The sequence below is a fragment of the Aquila chrysaetos genome, chromosome 2, assembly GCF_900496995.4.
Source record: "Aquila chrysaetos chrysaetos chromosome 2, bAquChr1.4, whole genome shotgun sequence".
NCBI classification, from domain to species: domain Eukaryota; kingdom Metazoa; phylum Chordata; class Aves; order Accipitriformes; family Accipitridae; genus Aquila; species Aquila chrysaetos.
In genome coordinates this window covers 81,426,117-81,446,174 of record NC_044005.1, presented here as the reverse complement: position 1 = coordinate 81,446,174, position 20,058 = coordinate 81,426,117, and the positions used below count along the sequence as shown (strand labels likewise).

Here is a 20,058-nt window from a genome sequence, read left to right as displayed (position 1 = left end):
TACAAAACAATAAAGTATTGAAGAGATTATTTTCCTCCTAATGAAATGATACCCTAAAAAGAATCAAGAAAAAGCTGTGTACATTTTTGTCCTACTTGTTTAATGAATATTTGAAACGCTGTAAGGATAGGTAATAAAAATAAAGCTTACCGTGGCCCTTCTGTCCAGTGAAAAAAATCAGGTTCTCTTGTAAAGCTGAGTGGTGGTTTGCCAACTGGAATTTCAAGCGGAATTCATAGTAGAAGGTGATATTTGGGATTGTAGAATAGGCTAGGAATGAGGTATAGCCAAAGTCATCTGTGCCACTGAAACTTGGTTGACTAATATTAATAGCTGGATTAAAAAAAAAGAAATTCAGTGTTAGGGCAAATTCTTTAACATATGTATTTGCAAGTCCTATTTGATAGCCCCTTTTAGAACTTAAAAACTAATAAATAATACCAATAATTTGATATGTTGTAATATGTTTACACACATGCAGATATAGTTTGGCTTTCCTCTGAGTGTAATCTCTCTATTTTTCAGCTTTTGTAAATAGGCTTATTTTACAAATGAATTATTGGCAACTACTGCCATCTCCTGGATTCTAGATAACATTGTCACAAATAGAAGTACACTGCAATATTTATTCAAAACTCAGACAGACAAAAGAAAACATGCAAAGAAATTCTCCTGTTAAAAGAAATGCCATCTCTGACATGCATCTGAGTGAAAGTGAGTACAAGGCTGTACTGAAGACGTTAAGGAATAATAATTCTTCAGAAGTAGAGAAATAATAATAAAAAAATCATAAAAGGATGAATTTGCAGCACAGTGAATAGGACCTACATGAATTATATTATTCACTTTATTTACTCCATCATTTGAACTGTCAGAATATTCAGGAATTGAGTATCTAAAAATGTATAATTTACAGTACTGACAAATTATTTAACCCTTTTTCACTGTCATTTAGGTTCAATTTAATGAAAATTTCCTTTATGCTGGGCACTGACCAAGCAAAGCATGTAGCTTGTTCTAAAATACCTGCCAACTATATACTCCTGCTTCTTCCAAAGCTGTGAAGGCTACAAGTTCATTCAAACACCAACTGGTTTTGTGACACAGAAGTTTATCATTTATGCTGAGAAGAACCGTGGGATTAAAAAAGCAAATAAAAAGCAAACGAACCCAAGCCTATACACGTATCTGTACTGGTAAACAGTTAGCAGAGCCCTGGCAGTAGGCACCCACACGGCCCCGAGGACTGCCGGCTGGAGCCGCGTAGCCAGGCTGCTGTCGCCAGTTCTGGTAGCGATGCTCAGGGCAGAGGTAACACAATGCCCGCGTAGACAATACGGTTTAGTGAAAAACAGGAGAGAGAGGAAGAATAGCAGAGTAAGGCTGAATCCTGAAAGACTGGGCATGGGCTAGATTTAAAAGACTCGAGCAGTTACCTCCAACCAACCTTAGCACCAGATGTGCCTGGCTCCAGCTGTACTAGTGAGGGCAGCAGGACGGACTGGGGGACGAAGGAATACGCAGCTGCACCACGTACCAACCAGACTGGGAAGTGCTAGTAAAGAATTACAATCTTCCCCAGCTAAACCTGTGTTAGCCTAAGTACCTTCAAGCGTCTGGCCCTAAATACTTACGGTGTGGGAGAAACAATCACACGTAATTGCGAAAATGGTATCACCATCTCTAGTTTGTGGAATCTGTTTCTAAATTTGCAACCCGGGAAACCTGCCCTACCGGCACCGACGTGGCAGACATCGCCTTAGTGTCCGCATCTGACAAAAGGTGCGGGCGTAGGCCCTGACAAACCTTGTCTGGCACAGACTTGCAGTCTGCAGCAATACCGAGCGTACTGTCCCATTTATTAAGCACTACACACATGGCACATTATGCCTTATTCTGTGATCTTAAATGGGAGCCAGGAAATTTCCATATGAAACAGTGATTTTGTCCTAATTAGAAGAAAACTGGCAATGAGTTTGTTCTCAGCCTAGTCTGACTGAACATAACCTCCGGTGTCAGACCTTTGTGAGTCATGCCCTGCACTGGAGGAAAAACACAACTCTCCCATATCTGAATTTGGTGTGGGCTGCCGTCCACTCCCTCAGATTACCTGAACGTGCCCGAGGGAGGCTCAAGGTCTGCATTTTTTGCTTCTCAGGAAGCTAGGACAGCCAGGCAGCTCCTTTAATGAGAACCATTCCTCCTTTCTTTTATTTCTTTGTTTGTTTCTTTCTATTTATTTAATAAAACACAAAATATTTAACAGACATGATTTTAAGATAAAGGAGGCCTTTGTGTTTATTGTCTTTTCCTGTTTCCCTTTATAATGGGAAAGGCAAATTCTACCCTGTACCCTCCACAGAGCCAGGTAATCTGGTTTGCTGACAGAGATCACTGAAGAGTCTATTCCTGTCAAGTTATTCCCAGCAGGGTAAAACACTTTGTTCCCAGGATGAAGTACACCATCGTCTCAGCTGTTTCCTTGGAGCTTTCTAACTGGGGGGTTATTTTCTTGCCTTTTGACTTGCTCCTTTAAGCATTCCCTATAAAGATGGATTGAACATTGACAAAGGAATGTCCTGCAAAGTGATCTACAACAGTAGGACCCGGACAGTAGAAGGATGCTACTCCCACTGACGGTGCTGCACAACATAGCGAAAATTGTTATATATATCCATATTCTTAGATTATTATTACATACCCATTTCAATTTCAGTGCAGTTTTGACACATCCTAGAACAAAAGGCTCAAAGATCTCAATTCATACTTACAGCTAAAACCGTCTCTCATTTAAACAAGAATAGTTTTGGCCCCTGAACTGGGGGGGCAGCAAATTCGGGGCTACTGAGACAAGACACAGCTTTTCTCTGTGCATTTCCTTACGTAACAAAGTGATAGATAGATTTACTGGGTGGCGGTTTTGTTGGAGTCACGACAAAACTGTGTTGATAACAGAATTGTTCCTATTTAAGGTTATTTTAAAAAATTATTTACCTTTCAATAGCTTTACCTAAAATGAGGGGCATGTGGCTAGTCTTTCAAGAAGGCAGAAGTGGAAACCGGCCTTAGTCAATTAAACATGTTACCCAAAATTAGTTTGGTAAGTTCACTGTCATAGGAAGTTGCTATCATTTCACTCCAGAGACTAGTATCACCATTTATATATGGCCTGTGATACTACATATGGCCTTTACAGTACTGAAAAGGTTGGCCATTCTGTCTTAAATTGTGGTTTCGCCTACTGTTTCCTCATGGTTTTAGGATAAAGTCAGAGGAAACAGGCTTGAGAGAAAAATGACCAAGCCAAATTGATGATGAAGTTTTAGCAGTAAATTAACAGAAAATGGTACAGAAAGATAAGCAGTTTTATTAAAAATATTAATACCAGTAAATATAGACAGCAATACTCAGCGTCTGCAGACAGGTCGTGTATGCTGTATTTGGGCAACTGTCAGATGTCAAAATCTTGACACTGTCAAAAAAGGCTTAAAACGCTTCTTAGAGACACCTCAGTGATAGTCCAAGCTCAAAACACCTTAGACAGAAGTGACATGTTTTGAAGAATATTGTGCAAAGTCCTGAAGAAGGTGTATCAGAGAATGTCAGCGCAGCATGTTACTTAAGGGTTCCTGAAGGCAGGATAGCCATTTCTGAGAGCACGCTGAATGAATGGCCTACATCCGTGATCTTTAACATGGATGCACCCTGAATGAACATCTATACGAAGGCAAGAAGATGGGAGCTCTATCTTCAACCCAAAACATGATATACGGTCTGGTTTGGACCTTTACCTACACTGCAGTTTTACCTACAGTTTACCAGAACCAGCTACAAGAATTGCACTTTACTTTCCAGATCTCCATATGGGGAAAGCTTACATATAATCATACCTTCTGCACGCTCACAAAAAAATCTGGTACGTAATAATTTTTTGCTATACTGTAATAGAAAAACATTTTATATCACATTGCTGTTTAATAATTGTTAGACTTTTCTCATTTCACAGTATTGCTTACCTATTTTTTGCTATATCTATCTACTATAGGAAAGCGACATATCTAGGCCCTAAGCGTCCCACTCGTTAGAAGCAATCTGCACAGGTACGCAGTGGGGGGCAGTCATCTGACCAAATGAGGGCATCTGTGATAGAGATGTCTACATAACAGCTGACCACCTAAAGTTGCACTTTATGTCAGTGGAAAAATTCAGCACATTTAGGATGCAGCGTCTTTCACATAAACACCTACTTTATACAGGTCAGGTGAACTGTATTCTAAAATGCTTATCTCACCCCACCAAATACAAAAGTAGCGTTGGGTTGTAAGTCAGAGTAAACTATTATAGACTTCTGAAGTTAGGTGGGATGAAGCCTACCTTCTCTGTATCCTGCAACTACTTCCCATTCTGCATGTTGTCTCTGGTTTTCATTGCCATAAAAGCTAAATGATTTAGAAATGCTGAACTCATTGTCTGGGAAACCAAGGAAACACTTTTTTTCTGATTTTAAAGAATGGGAACAATAGGGTACCCAGAAACCAAGTTATTTGCACAAAGTTGCACACAAAGTCTGGAGTGTATTGAAGAACTGAGTATATAGATCTCTAAACTCCAGGTTAGAGCAGTCACTAAACATTCTTTGCAAATTGACCTTTTAATTTCTTACCCCTGGGTGTCTGAGCACAACCCCTTTCAGAACATCCAACAAGAAACAATTTTCATAAATGATGTCCATCGTTGACTACTTGAGCGTCTCCTCTCAGCTCTTTATGGTCTTTTCATCCAGTTTTAACTGTCCATTTTGCTGGGGCCATGAAGTACATACAGTAACACATCCAACATTGTAGGGGCTTAAGAGATCCCTGCCATGCTATAGGTTTCAGATGTGGAACAGACACCAGCATACAACAGCTTTTGGGATAAACTATTTATCTCAGGATAACAGCACAGTAACAAATACAGATCAGTACTACAATTACCCTAGTCAAAACAGTAACTCCAGTATATCACTAATAGTGGGCTAAACTTAATACCTGGGCACACAGAGATTTACCTAACGGTGGTTATCAGGAGGCTGGCAGGAAGCAGGACGTGCCTTCTCCTCCAGATGAGCAACTCAGACCCACTGACGGGTTTAGGGAATTTCAAATTCCTTCACCGGACTGTCCTTTTTTATTGTTGACCTGCAGAAGCACTACCTGCACTTGTTAACGAGCCGCCGTCCCTCACCCCTGCTCCCCTCCGTGCCCTGCGTGTGCACGGTGCTTGGACGCTCCCCGCCGTGGTCGGTGACCGCCATGTGGAGCGGTACTGGTATAAGGCATGCGGTCACCAAATGGAGAAATACTGTATTAAGGCAATAGGAGCCCCACAGGCATGTTTTATGAAAACCATTATACATTGTTTTGGTTCACTTCTTCACGGTGTTGAAGCAGTTTCTCACACCTAGTAGAAATCAGATGCTGTATCTAATTAACTACCCTATCCTTAGCAGGTAGGTACACGCAGTAAGTGTTTGTAAATAGTCCTCCCTATGCTGGTCTCTGGAGAGTAAAATGTATTTAGAAATGTGAATTAATCCTAAGTCCAAAGCTTGTATTTCTGGCTAATTCAATGTATCTATCTTGACAGCTATTCCATATTTTATCTGTTTCTGGACTGCCGCTTACAGATTTTATACCACATTTTTAATCATGTTTCTTCTCTCTACTAAGTATTATGTATCAAGAGATCTTTATCCAACCACATCAAAAAGTTAAAGGTTATCAGTAAATGCGCATCAGTGTAAAACATTCAGTCTTTGAGATCCCTTTCATGCAATGATGTTCATTACTTTGATTTTAATACAGACTAGTTTGCCACACTCTTAACATATTTTTAACTTAAAAACTAAAAAAATATTAATAACCCTGTATGAAAAATACAGTGATTGGTAAAATTGCGCCAAGCGAGATAACGCCGCCTTTTCCTTTTATTCTCTTTCTTTTCATTACAAAGCTATGGAGCCAAGACTGTGCAGAAAATTGTATAATCTCATAGCCCTCTTTTCCTTGAAATACAGTCCTTCAAAACATCATTTACAAAATGTTTGGGGCTGGCTGAAATAGCAGAGGGCACAGCTAACCACATTGGGTTACTTCCCTTTTCCTGCCTTGACACCACCCAAGCTGATTTCCTCTCTTGCTCTTGCGGTGTACAGCCTCCAGCAGTAAAGAACTGTGTCCCAATTGCTCCGATTATGAGCCGTGCAAAACCACACTCCAAATTAACACTGTGCCTAAAACACACACCACTCTGACAGAGTACTGAAGCCTTTTATCAACTTTTTGTGCTTGATCTTGTCCTGTGTCTCTCTATCAGTCCTATGCCATTCATCATTGTCCTCTTCTGCACTCCCAGTGCTGAACAAGTAATAAGGTATGGTATGTCCCATTGCCTCACGAGCAAATAATGACAAATTATCCCATTATATAAACATATTAATATGGTTGGCTACCTACTTCCCTAACATTGTACATCTTATCAGAGGTGAGCATAGAAGTAGGAGGTAAAAAAAAAATCAACTACAGTTTGAAGAAAAATCTTAACGAAGAGGAGAGAATAAAGTGACAAAGAAGAAAGAGAATAATGGTTTCATTATCTTTGAATTTTCTGTTGAGTTAAAATTAATGTTCCTTTCAGCGTTCACTGCCAATACATCTTGAACCACAGCTTTACAATACATTGCAAGAAACAAGACAGTTGGAAGGGATAGAAAGAGATGAAGAATTCAGGCTAAAGAATTACAATCAGATAATGCACTTTTTTATATTATCATTGACTAACTGTGAACAGTTATCAGCTCAGTGTCTGCCTCCAGGATCAGCAGCCATTTACACTGTGGATGAGTATTATTCAGTTCTCCCAAACACCAGCTCAGATATTTGCAAAGACAATATTGAAAAGGGAATGGAGATTACTACCAGTCTTCCAAGCTGTGGTGGCTTGACCCTGGCTGGACACCAGGTGCCACCGAAGCCTCTCTATCATTCCCCTCCTCAGCTGGACAGGGGAGAGAAAATAGAACGAAAGGCTCGTAGGTCGAGATAAGGAGAGGGAGAGATCACTCACCAGTTACCGTCACGGGCAAAACGGACTCGCCTTGGGAACCCTGTAGTTCCCTGGGTCTTCCCTCATGCCCTTTTTGTGGACTGAAATAACACTGGCTAGCTTCCAGTCAACAGGGACCTGCCCGGACTCCGAAGCCCTTCGGTAAATGACAGAGAGGGGGTGCTGCCAGAGCATCCGCTGGCTCCTTCAGAACCCTGGGGAGAACCCCACCAGGCCCCATGGGCTTGTGAACTTTCAGCTGAGACAGCTGGTCCCTCACAACTTCAGTGTCCACAAAGGAAAATTCACTGTTTCCACACTCGTGGTCCTCTGACACAGGGGACCAGGCAGCCCAAGGTCTATCGGTATTATTAATGACTGAGGCAAAAAATGCATTGAATGCCTCTGCTTTTTCTTCATCCTTATTAGTGAGATGACCATCTTCAACCAGTATTGGTCCAATGTTTTCTTTAGACCTCCTCTTGCATGAACATACTTAAAAAAGCTCTTATTTTCTGAAACAACACTGGCCAGTTTAAAATCTAATTAAGCTTTGGCCTTTCATGTCTTCTCCCTGCATAAACGAACCACAGCCCTGTACTCGTCCCGCGAAGCCTGTCCTCGCTTCCAGAGATCACACAGTTTCTTCTTCCTCTTGAGCTCCACTAGAAGCTCCCTGCTCAGCCAAGCTGGTCTTCTGCCCCTCTTGCTTAACTTACAATGCAGTGGAATTGCCTGCTCCTGTGTATTTAGTTTACAGGTTTTGCTCGTTCTACATTCAAGCTGTTTTCTTTAATAGGCAACCCGCTTTCCTCACCAGAAATTGGGAAGTGCAGGCGAAGAGAAGGGTGCTGGAGCTGTGGAGCGGTGCAGTGCCAGCTGAGAGTTCGAGGTGGTAGCAGAAGACTCCTGACGTCTGGAAGACTGCTGTGTGAGGAGTTAGTGATCCGCATAATGGGTAACTGAGGTGTAAGCCTGCCCCTCCACACCCCCAGTAAATACTTGGGTTTTCCTTTTATTTGTCTTGTGGTATCGGTAGTCATGGAGCCCACATGCCCTATTAGCATAGGTTATTTCTGTAGTCATATGGGCCAGTAACTTGTAGTTCTGACTGGAAGCTGAGATTTGAAATAGTAAAAGTCATTTCACTGCTCGAGGATGAAAATACGAATCTGAAAAACTGGTAATACAGCAGTGACATTAATAGTGCATGACTGTGCCTATGTGTGTTCTGTACAATTTTTATGACATTCCTCACATTGGAGGGGAGGGGAAAATTAAGGCCCAGCTAAAAGCAAATGACCCAGAAAATAAATTCTCTTGAACAGGAAGAAGAGCAACCCTGATCAGCATTCCCCAAAGTCTTTTACCACTGACCAGAAACCTTGCGATGCAGGTTTTTTTTATCTGAGGAAATTCCCTTTGGGCATCTGCTGTCACCGACCTGCACGATTTAGTCTGCAGACCCAAACAACTCTGAAGGTGACATTGTGTGCCAAACATAGCTGCAGAGAAGCAATTCACTGGCAGGCTGATTTTCACTCTACAGAGCAAGTGACTTCCCGCTTCAGTACTTTGAAATGAATTTTATACATGGGGGGAATACATCCTACAGAAAACCTGCTGGAATCCTTTGGACTGTGAAGCATTACCATAAATGTTGCTCAGAAATGTTTCAAGGAACATACTTACAGATTGCTGTGAACGCATGCTGTGAACGGCCCTTTTTGATGCATGTTTATTAAATACAATGTCACAGTTCGGACTCTGTTTTATGTTGTCACATATGTACATATGTGAAACACACAGTGAAACTAAACCACTGAATTTGGTCTAAATTGACACAATTACTCATCTTAGCAATGCACATTTCCTTTGAAACCCTTCTTTTAAATTTACCTTTGTGCTTACAAAGCATTGGCTCTTGATTCCTGGCTTAACAAAATGCTTCATATTATGACCAACAGCTTCCCAGAAGGGCCCAGTTCCTTGTGTAACATATAATTAACAACAACATCAAGAGTTTAGAAGTCTAGGTGTTCATTTCCATTCCTGGTGAACGAACCATTTCTGCTTCACTCACATTTAAGAGGCCATCACAATGTACGATGATACCCTGATATTTCCTCTTTCAAATTTCTGCATCATACATATCAAAATTTCTTACACTCAGATATTTCCAACGTACTGGCCTTATATTTTACAGATCATATCAGCTTTCTGTGCCAACCAGGGAATGGCCCAGTCTGTACTTAGATTAAAGTGTTAAAAAAAATATAAAAAAGAAATAAAGGTTGATTACAGAGGTGGTAGCAATTAAACAACTTTTTTTTTTTTTTTTGGAGGTACAAGAACAGTGTCCTTAACTCTGCTTATTTTGGTGAGATACAACAATAGTATTTTTAATAGTTTAGGCTCATTAAAACTATTTTACTTTTATTTCATGTTAACAATAGTGATTTGGCCCCATTTATATTCGTATCACTAGAATTCTTCATTTTAAAAGAGTTGAAGTATGGGGATATGGACATCCCTCTAACGGGCTGAGCTCAAGCTTTCTCTTTGGATCAAGCAAGCACCACAGTTTTTCATTTAAGTCTTAGATCCTATGAAATGACAAATCCCCCCAGATGACAGGCAGTTCTAGCGCTAACCTAATCCTCACTTGCTTCCATAACGAGTTGTTGATATGCCTTCCTGACCAACTTTTAAAAGTAGAAAAATCAAATATACTGGAAGTATTTTAAAAAGCATTTTAGAGAAAAAAATGTTCACAGCACCGCTGGAGAATGTGTATTCATTTGGTCTGAAATGGTGCGATATGTAAACACTTTCTTTCACCAGTGTGATCCTAAATACTGGAGGAGATTTACAATCTGCAAGATACACAACGCAAGCAACTTTTTACTAAATTAAATGTGAAAGGAAATTTATCAGACTAGGGCTTGAATGTTGGCTGCTTTCACACAAAACTACTGAAAAGCCAGAGTTCAGTAACTGGACTCAGTTTAAATGATACAGATCCCTTTATGTACAGCTTAAAAAACCAAAGTCACTCGGGAGTCAAGCTGCCCCTGTAGCCATAGTCCCTGTTCCAAATAGTTGCATATTGATGATGTGCGTTGCTAAATATTTCCTGTTTTCCATTTCAGTAAGTGACTAGCTGCTTGTTTCAGGCAACTCCACCCCCCGAGCGCAAAGTCATGGGGGCATTTAACTCCTCAAATCAGCAGGGGTTGGTCGTGTGCCGAAAGCTCGCCCGCCCCCCGCGAAGGAGCCCCGGGGAGCGAAGGCGCGCGGAGGGGACCCCTGCTCGGGGTCCTCCCCGCCCAGGAGCCCTCAGCCCAGCACGGCTCCTTCTCCAGGGTCCGCGAGGAGCACCGAGCCCAAAGGCGGGCGGGAACCCCGCGCAAGGATCCGGAGGAAGGGGCGCCCTGCCCGGACCCTGCCCGGGCTGTCCCAGCAGACCCTCAGCCCGTGCCCGGGTGTGACGCCCACCACGACGAGCCAGCGCTGGAGCGCCGTTTGGAGAGAGGGGTGCAACTGCCACGGGGTATGGGACACGTTATGGGACGCGGGCGAAAAGCATGTCGGAATAGCACAGAATTTATGGATGTTTAAGGCAGGAACCAAAGGTGGGGAGAAGGAGGGAATTAGGTGATCTGACGAGGAACAAATGTGGGAAAAAACAGAGGGATACAGGGACAAAAAGGCTCAGTCACATGCAAACAGTTGGCCGGTCAGTACCCTTGTCTGGCCATGTCCTTCGCCTGATCAGCGCAGCCTGTCCTTTCCTTTAACTTATATTATCATCCCCCGTCCCTGTTGGCCCATTACGCCTTAGCTATGTAGCTTCCTGAGAGAGATTTCAATATATAATGGTCAACTTGCAGTCATAAAAACATGGTCATCTAGTGATAAAAGCCAGGAAAGATATGTAGTGAGAGATAAGGCATTTTACTATATATATTTGGAAAAATGGACATGCTTTTAGGAAGCTTTTCTTGATGTCTGAAACAAGCATAACGTAACTAAGATAAACGCAGAGCAATTGTTCCCAGCCTGCTTAGACTGCGATATGCTCCATCTGCTTCAGAAAAGGAAGAAAAGTTCTTGTTAGTCCCAGAAGCTTGTCTGTTTTTCTATATTTATATAGGTTTGTCTAATAGAAATTACTATCTGTCCTTAAATTTTTGCCTCATTTGTCGTATTTATGGCAGCACTATAGTTTTGTCACTTTTAGAATGTTGTGCATTCCCCATAAAATGATGTATTTTTAACTCATCATGCCCAGCATTTTGTTTTTGTTTTTTTTTTTTCATTTAATAGCGACAATAGTCTTACCACTTTTTCTTACATATTTGTAGAGATTAATATTGTTCTTAGTGTGACTTCCAACTCTTAACAGATGGCAACTGGAGCTCTGATATGGGCAAGACCTGTAGCAGTGGGCTCATTTGTGGCTCTGTCCACATCTTTATCCTTACTTTGTCTTTTGTAAATAATCTCTATTGGTAGGAGCAGCAATGCTGGCATGAAATCTGCAGTTCTATTTGGTACATTTGCTATATTCATTTTATCAAATAATCACTGTAACATCTTGCACATTTCTTGTTGACGAAGACCAACTATTACTTGATAAGCATTTAGGAGAAACAGGTTCTTCAGTGCTTCAGACACAAAGTAGCATGCACTTGGTTACCAATCTTAAGAGTAGAGACAATATTATTGTACATCTTAAATGGGAGATGATGCGTTAAAAATGCGTGCACCTAGACTTTAAATTTGTGGACCATTTCTTTCTAATAAATTTATTATCTGGGCCACTCACTTTGTTGTAGTGAAAAATTAAATTTTTCTTCTGTTTCTAATACAATTCACATTGTTCTACGATTGTAATTAGGCAATCTATCATTATCTTCAAATACTTTACCAAATGTATGGCTTTGCTGCTGCTAGGGCTACCCAAGGCTGCACCCAGCCTTCATTGCATTGTGGCTGTTTCTCCCCTCTTTGTTCAGCTTTAGCATATGTGATAAAAAGGCCTTTTGCAGCTCTTTTTAAGTTTCAACGCAAAGTCTAGCTTAACAAGACTTCTGTCTGTGCTCAGTTTATTTCTATTCCTTCTAAACTCCGCAGACACAGTTCAATAAAATAATTTTTCATATTTTCGTAATTTTTTATGTTGTGGGCTTATTGACCCTAGATTTATACTCTGTCCTATGAAGCTGGGTGTTCTTCCCTATTTTGCTTGCTTACAGTGATGATCCAGAGTTTTCCCTTTCCACTCAGTAAAATTTAATTCTTTCTATGCTTTCAAAGCCTTCAGCTCTGTATTCTAATCAAACTAACAAATCTGTGTAGTTTCTCTCAATTTAGGTTTTCTCAATTTTTACTCAGACTCTCAATTTAGAGACAGCTAACTACAAAGTGTTGTGGAAGAGCCTCATTGAACGACTACAGGGAAAAAGCATTAGATGATTCTCAGTGTTGACAGATGTAAATTGAGGTAGCTTACAGAAAGCATCCCAGCCTTAGATACAGAATGGTGGGCTCCGAACTCGCCATCAGCATTCAAAGAAAGAGGTGTTAGGAGTTTTAATAAGCAGTTTCATGAAAACGTCACTGTACTCATTAAAAGAAACAGAATGGAAGAAATGGTTAAGAAAAGGACAGGAAGTAAAACAGAAAAATGACTAGCATCACTGTATAAAGCAGTGGCATTATCACACCTTGAATGCTGCGGTCAGCTCTGGGCCCTCATTTTGAAGAGGATGCAGTGGAACTGAGAAGGAACAAAGAAAGGCAGCCTGGACGACTGAAAAAACAGCATGGCTGGTGTCCCCAAAATACATCAATCAACTTGGACTATTCAGAAATAATTTTGGGAGGGTTATAATATGGATTCATATAAAAACAGGAAAGGCATGGAGAAGGTGAAGAGGGAAACATTCATAAAACAGGGAACAACTCTGAAACATCCGTTCTAACACAGAAGCTTGAGGCATTAATGTCATTAGCAATTGGCGCAGTTAAACAAACAAATGGAAGTACTTCTGTGCAAGCTACACACTTAAGCTCTGGAGCTCTTTGCCGCAGGATGTTGTATATCAAGTTTACGTGGACTCAAAGACCAATTAGAGAAGTGCATGAAAGAAAAGAAATCTATCAAGAGCTAACCCAGATATCAACCCCGGCTCATGAAGCTCCCATGTCTTGTGCTACTGCAAGTTAAGAAAGATTACCAAGGAAGTATCACACGTTTCATACGCTTGCCTACATATTTGCTATTGGCTATCAATTATCAGGGTTAGTTGAAAACATGGATAAAACATAAACATTCATCTACTGAAAATTTTGGAAATTAAGATTTTAAATAAGAGGTAAAGATGTAAGTGATACGAAGAAAAAGACAAGGTAGACTTTGGTCTGACCTGAACATTGCTTAATATTTATTTTAAAAGGCACTTCACATGCACTGCTGAATCAGCTCAGAACCAGTGATTATTTTCTATACGCAGATTTTTCAGTCAGTACTTCTTGCTACATTGAGTGTTAGGGGAAAAGAATACCTTGGATGTTCACACACAGGAATTTCTGACCTAGAACAATCATTATAATCAGTGCTTGAGGAATAAAAGCCCTTCATTTGATAGTATTAGTCAAAATGACCTATTTACTTAGCTTTATTAATTTCCCTTCATCCTGTCTCCTGTTACATAGCAAAGCACTTGGTAAATTTTAATTTGTTCCTCTTTTTGACCTGAGAAATGAATCAAATTTTAGCACTTGGTCGTATTTTTACAATCCAGAAAGTATTGTTTATACACTCCTTTTATTTACAAAATGTACAAAGTAATGCTTCCCTAAGCAGAGTAAAAAATCAAACTACAGGAGAAATTAATTTCTCCAAAGGAGCTCTCAGTCAAATCTCTCTCTCAGCTTTTCTCCAGGTAAATTACCAAAACATCAGACACTACCTGGTATTTCCTAGCTTCTCTACTTTCAGCTTCTTTGATCCCTCTCTCTCCCTTTCTCTGGCTGACACTTTTATGAAACAACATGTGGGGGGATGCTCAGCTCAGACTTTCTTGGGCTGTGACTGGATTTTGGCCTGTGTTTGTAGGTGGGGAGGTGGCCACTTTCAGTGTTTTGCCTTCAAAGTATTTGACTTGTTTCTTACCACAGCTTCTATGAATGATAGAAACTATGACCAATGAATAAAGAATATGGTTCTTACCATCACTGCAGAGGATGCCAGATCTTCCATATGGACAAAGGCAAACAGCATCTCGCCTGGACTTCGGAAAACACGTAGCACCGCTTCCACATGGATTTTCATCACAAGTTGCGAACTGGCAGAGTTTTCCAGAGTAGAGTTTAGGGCATTCACAAAACCAATTTTCTGCATCACTGACAAATTTAAATTAAAAACAAAAAAATATGTATAAGTACCAAACTGCACTTAAAAAAACAGGATGGGTTTTACACTCACGGAAAATCAGTGACATTTGACTTACGGTTGTAGTATACTTCTTTGTCTTTATTCTCTTAACTTTTTTTTTTTCGCTTGTGTATCTGGCATTAGAGATGCCAGAATGCTTTATGGGTGACTTGAGCTGACAGGTTCTTTTGGGTTTAATTTTATATTTTAATTTATCTTTCCTTTCATGGTAAGATATGTGACTTTGCTAATGTCTCACTTGTTATTTGTGCTGCTACTTTCATAACATAGTTGAAATAACTGCTACAGAAAAACAGCTCTTCTACATCTTACAGTAGGATGGAAGGGAAAACTGAAATATGAATACTTACAGAAGTGATTATATTGAATCGAACCAGAATAAACAGGTAATATCTCTGCTTTCATATATCTTATGCTCTCAGTCATAGAAAGAATATTAGAATAGGCAAGGGAAAAAATAAGTGTAATCAGTCTTGAGGCGTGATAAAAACAAATGTTTAGAAATGTGCATATTCTGTTTGTATGAATTATCTTTTTTTTAGTATACAAAGAGAGCACAATGGCAGATATGGTAGGAAAACCAACATCAGATAGGAAAAGCAGGAGTGTAAGACATTCCCATCTATCCCTTATTATAAATATAATTTCCTTAAAGGCCTTATTTGACCTTCCCCTTGTTTTATGACTGAAATTAGATGACAGCTAGATAGGTCAGTTCATGTGATTACTACACATCCTCGGTATTGAACAGAAACATGTCTGTCTTATACTTGATAAGGTCACATGTGCCTGTGGGTATGAATGCAGAAGACATGATGTGAGCTATATCAAACCACAGTCATTATGTTTTTCCAGATAACAGCATAATCATTAGGTTGTTCAGTGATAAAATGTCAAACACATATGATTTCTAAAAATCTGTTCACTGCTTATAATATCCATGCAATCAGGTTAGAGAAAATAATCTGGAGCTGAGAAAACTCCTGTATTTTTTAAAAGAGGGAAATAAGTAAGTCTTGTGACAGTCTTTGTGCATAGCAGTTGATTAGTGTGTTTCTAAACTGACCACCCGCAGTTCTGGGGAGCGAGGAACTCAGCTGGAGAGTCTACCAGAATGAATCTCATGAATAATGCCTCCAGACACCTCTGCAAAAGAAAATTGCTATCAGCTGCAATAATAAATTTCTGTGTGTAGCCTATTCTATTTATAGATCTGCTGCAGACACTGGGAGAGGAATGTAAATGAGATAGTGGATTGCTTTCGTTTGTGCAGCAGCCAGAAGCCTGCTTTCAATGGTTTTAATACCAGCATTACACAGTTCAGCTAATTAAAAAAGCAACAATAAACTAAATTCTTCCTGGAAATCTACAATTGATGGTGATGATCTCTAAAACTAGTTATCAAATGTATTTCTGTTTGTTTATAGAAGAGAAGATAGATCATCACTGCTGACTGCAAAATGCAGAGACTTCAGTCTTCACCTTTAAAAAAGCAATTTTCATACATTCTTCTGCTAAGCTGTATAGGTCAACATCGGCCATTTCTTTTTATAGTCTTACTTTTGCTATTGTGCAGAAGATTAAAAATAACAGGTCTCATAACAAATTGTGAGGAGTTTACTGTTATCAAAATGAGCAATGTTCTAACATTTCACTATTGATGCCATAACATCCTAGTAACAAAGAAGAGTGATTCCCAATGAGGCAAAGAAAACAGTTTTTAAAAAGTTCTACAAAATAATACAAAGCTTGAAAATATAACAGCTATCCACACAGAAAATATCACAGCCAATTCACAAGTAGTAGTACACTGAAATACAAAGTCCCAAATGACTTATTATTGTCTCTCAAAGCAGTCTGTTGCTATATTTGGTTAAGAAGAGGACAAAGTCTCCCATATTCTGCTGAATTAGTCTCAGCTGCAAGAAACACATAAATGCTTGAATAACCAGGGACTTCTCTCCTCCCAAGTGGATTTCACAATTTCATGATATCCTGCTATCCTTTACAAATGCAAGAAGCAAATGAAAGGGGACACCGAATTAGAATGGTAGCATCTTTTGCCTGCTCTGTACACCTGTGAATTGCTCCAGGAAAAAGTCATTGGATAATTATATACACGAGGTGAAGAAACTGAATAGTGCATGAAAGAAACAAGGAAATATCAGAATTTTGAGGCTGCAAAATTAGAAACAAATTTGGAGTGTTTTGCTGAAATGTATCATATGTCTATACTAGTGTTTGAGTTCAGATCCAAAGCATGGTTTTGGAGCAAACCTCCTTGTTGTCCCCCTTGGTTCACATTGTGGAGTGGTCTCAAGAGTACACGATCTCAATTTCTTTCAGATGAACCTGCACCAGAAGATTGTCTCACACTTCAGTACTCCAGCTGCTAATGGGCATTCAGTCCACGCGGCCAGACCAGGTCTAGTGTGAGTTAAAACTCCCTGAAACATGAATAACGGGGATGTTGGGTCCTCAGCACTGATGTAAATCTACTCCTATTGAGCTACATTATCTGCTAATATGGATGCAGATTTTTAAGACATCAAAAGAAAATCAGGCAGCCATGGTGTATATTATATATCAAAAAAGGCTCCAGATTTTAAACTGGAGTACTGATGAACTCCAGAAATAGACAGAGAAAAAAACCTTAACCATCCAGAATCACTGGAAGGAAAAATGTCACAAACAGTGAGAGAAAATGGGAGAAGAGACAGAAATAGTATAGAAAAGGAGTGGAAAAGACAAGAACAATACTCCTAGACCATCATCATCTCACGTCACCAGCCTCCTCCTCTGAAATGGTAAGGGACACTCTTTTCATTATCATTTCCCATGTCAAAATATTCCTTTGATCTTTGGTCTAGACATTAGATTGGAAAGAAAATCATCAGGAAGCATCTGCATGGTATGACATGATATTGGTAATTCAATAATGTAAATTCTTCTCCTTGAATCAGTACTCCATCAGGGACCTGATTTAATAAAATCGAAGTTTTGTATAAGATTGACACCTTTGGGATGCCAACACAGGTTTTGATAACTTTTTTTTTTTAAATATTGCACAATGCAGCAGAGACTGGATTATAATACATTGATAATACAGTCACAGCTGTATTTAACCACAGTTTTTGACTTTTAAACTAATTCTGTTTTTAAAAGAAAAGATTACAATCCCTCTGTACAATGTATCATAGACATCATTTGTACTCTAGCGATACCGTGCTGTAGTTCTCCAAGGCAGTGTAGAATTTTCTATATGCCTGTGCTTTTTCCATCTCTAAAGGGGGAGTGCTATGCTCTGTGATTCCCACTGGAATCTGTACTGGCACTGTACATGCCATTTGTGTAGTCGTGTGTGAGAGGGCTTCCCTGAAAGGAGGTGCACTCAACACCCTTTACCCATGGCAGTGCTAAGCTGAGAATGTCAAAAACTACGTGTCGCAGTGGGTTCAATATTTAACAACAAAAGTTCTTTTAGTGCTCTCACTATATTATCTAGGACAAAGCTATGGAAGTTGGAGGGAACAGCTTCCCAAGCTTCTTCAGTTAATAAATAGTAGATGTAATATAGTTAATTTTAAAGTTGTTACTGTTATTTATTCCTAGTGCCATTTTGTTTTAAATTACTGGAAACTGAAAGGAGCATCATCCTTAATCAGTTTAAACTTTAAGTTGAATTACTCTTCATGCAAAGATTTGTTAAATCTCTTTCTAGAAAATACGAGGATAATGTAAAGGTGATTAGGATCTTCCTTTGAAAACTTTGTGTAATAGCCAAATCCACAGAAACTCATTGCAGCCAGAAGGATAACCTTATCTCATCAATAATCTTAAAAATATCAAAGGACAATATATAAAGGAGGCATTTCTTCCTTGTGCACAGCAGGCGTTTTCCTAGTATATAATAATCTGCCAATCTTTCCCGGTATTATACAGTGCCCAAAAATCAATTCAGCTTTCCTGCTGCTTTAGTACTTTCACCCAGGTTTCCTCAATTACAGTATCTTCTCTAGATCTGAGTGCTTTTGTTAGCTTTACTGTTTTGAATACTTTTTCCCCCCTATCAGGAATTCTTATTCTGCAAGCTCTGGTGATTCAGTTTAAATTTTCTTTCCTTTCACTGAAAGCACTTTCATGTTGGGTTTGCATGGCAAGGTTTCGGTAGTGGGGGGGCTGCAGTGGTGATGTCTGTGAGAACCTGCTGGCAGCTTCTTCCCCCATGTCCGACAGAGCCCATGCCAGCCGGCTCCAGGACGGACCCACCACTGGCCAAGGCTGAGCCCATCAGTGACGGTGGTAGTGCCTCTGGGGGAACAGATTTCAGAAGGGAAAAAAAGTTGCTGGGACACAGAAACTGCAGCTGGAGTGAGGAGTGAGAAGATGTGACAGCACCAGCCCTGCAGACCCCCAGCTCAGTGCAGAAGGAGGGCAGGAGGTGCTCCAGAGATTCCCCTGCAGCCCGTGGTGATGAAGACCACGGTGAGGCAGGCTGTCCCCCTGCAGCCCAGGGAGGTCCACGGGGGAGCAGATCTCCACCTGCAGCCCGGGGAGAGAGGACCCCACGCCGGAGCAGGGGGATGCCCGAAGGAGGCTGTGACCCCGTGGGAAGCCCACGCTGGAGCAGTCTGTGCCTGAAGGACTGCAGCCCGGGGAAGGGCCCCACGCTGGAGCAGTTTGTGAAGAACTGCAGCCTGTGGGAAGGAACCACGTTGGAGCAGTTTGTGAAGGACTGTCTCCTGTGGAGGGACCCCACGCTGGAGCAGGGGAAGAGTGAGGAGTCCTGCCCCTGAGGAGGAAGGAGCGGCAGAGACAACGTGTGATGAACTGACCCCAACCCCCACTCCCCGTCCCCCTGCACCGCTGCGAGGGGTAGGAGGTGGAGAAAATCAGGAATGAAGTTCAGCCTGGGAAGAAGGGGGGGTGGAGGGAAGGTGTTTTGAGATTTGGTTTTATTTCTCATTATCCTCCTACTCTGATTTGATTGGTAGTAAATTAAATTAATTTCTCCCAAGTCAAGCCTGTTTTGCCTGTGACGGTAACTAGTGAGTGATCTCTCCCTGTTCTTATCTCACCCCGTAAGCCTTTTGTTATATTTTCTCTCCCCGTCCAGCTGAGGAGGGCAGTGACAGAGCGGCTTTGGTGGGCACCTGGCGTCCAGCCAGGGCCAACTCACCACAACTTTCTAAACTGCTTCTCTTTATATAAACAAGGCTTTCTTTAAACGAAGCCTAAATCACTTGTGAACTAAATTGTTTTTGAAAACTCATAGGGAAAATATTTCCCAATTGGTTGTGTACACTCACAGAAAAAAGCTTTTGCTTTAAATTTTCTTTGAGGTAGGCTTATACTCAACAGTTATACTGGTTCTAGCATGGACTAAATAGGAGCTCACATTTAAAAGATATTTCCAAATTCTTTGATCCAGGTTAAAAGTATTGGAGTGGGAAGGTTCCAATTCCAATTCAAAAAGGAGTGACAAAAAGGTTCCAGCACCTCCCTCA

At 40.6% G+C, this 20,058-nt stretch overlaps 1 protein-coding gene across 2 annotated transcripts in view; it reads right to left on the bottom strand.

Moving 5' to 3' along the window:
• The window catches only part of EYS (eyes shut homolog), a 1,018,924-nt gene that overhangs the window by 43,445 nt on the left and 955,421 nt on the right, over positions 1-20,058 (bottom strand). For both annotated transcript variants that reach the window (XM_030007184.2, XM_030007189.2), the window contains 2 exons: positions 14,327-14,499; positions 151-333 (listed from right to left, as the gene is read on the bottom strand). In XM_030007184.2, coding sequence (XP_029863044.1) covers positions 151-333; positions 14,327-14,499 — 356 coding nt within the window. The remainder of the gene's footprint in view (positions 1-150; positions 334-14,326; positions 14,500-20,058) is intronic.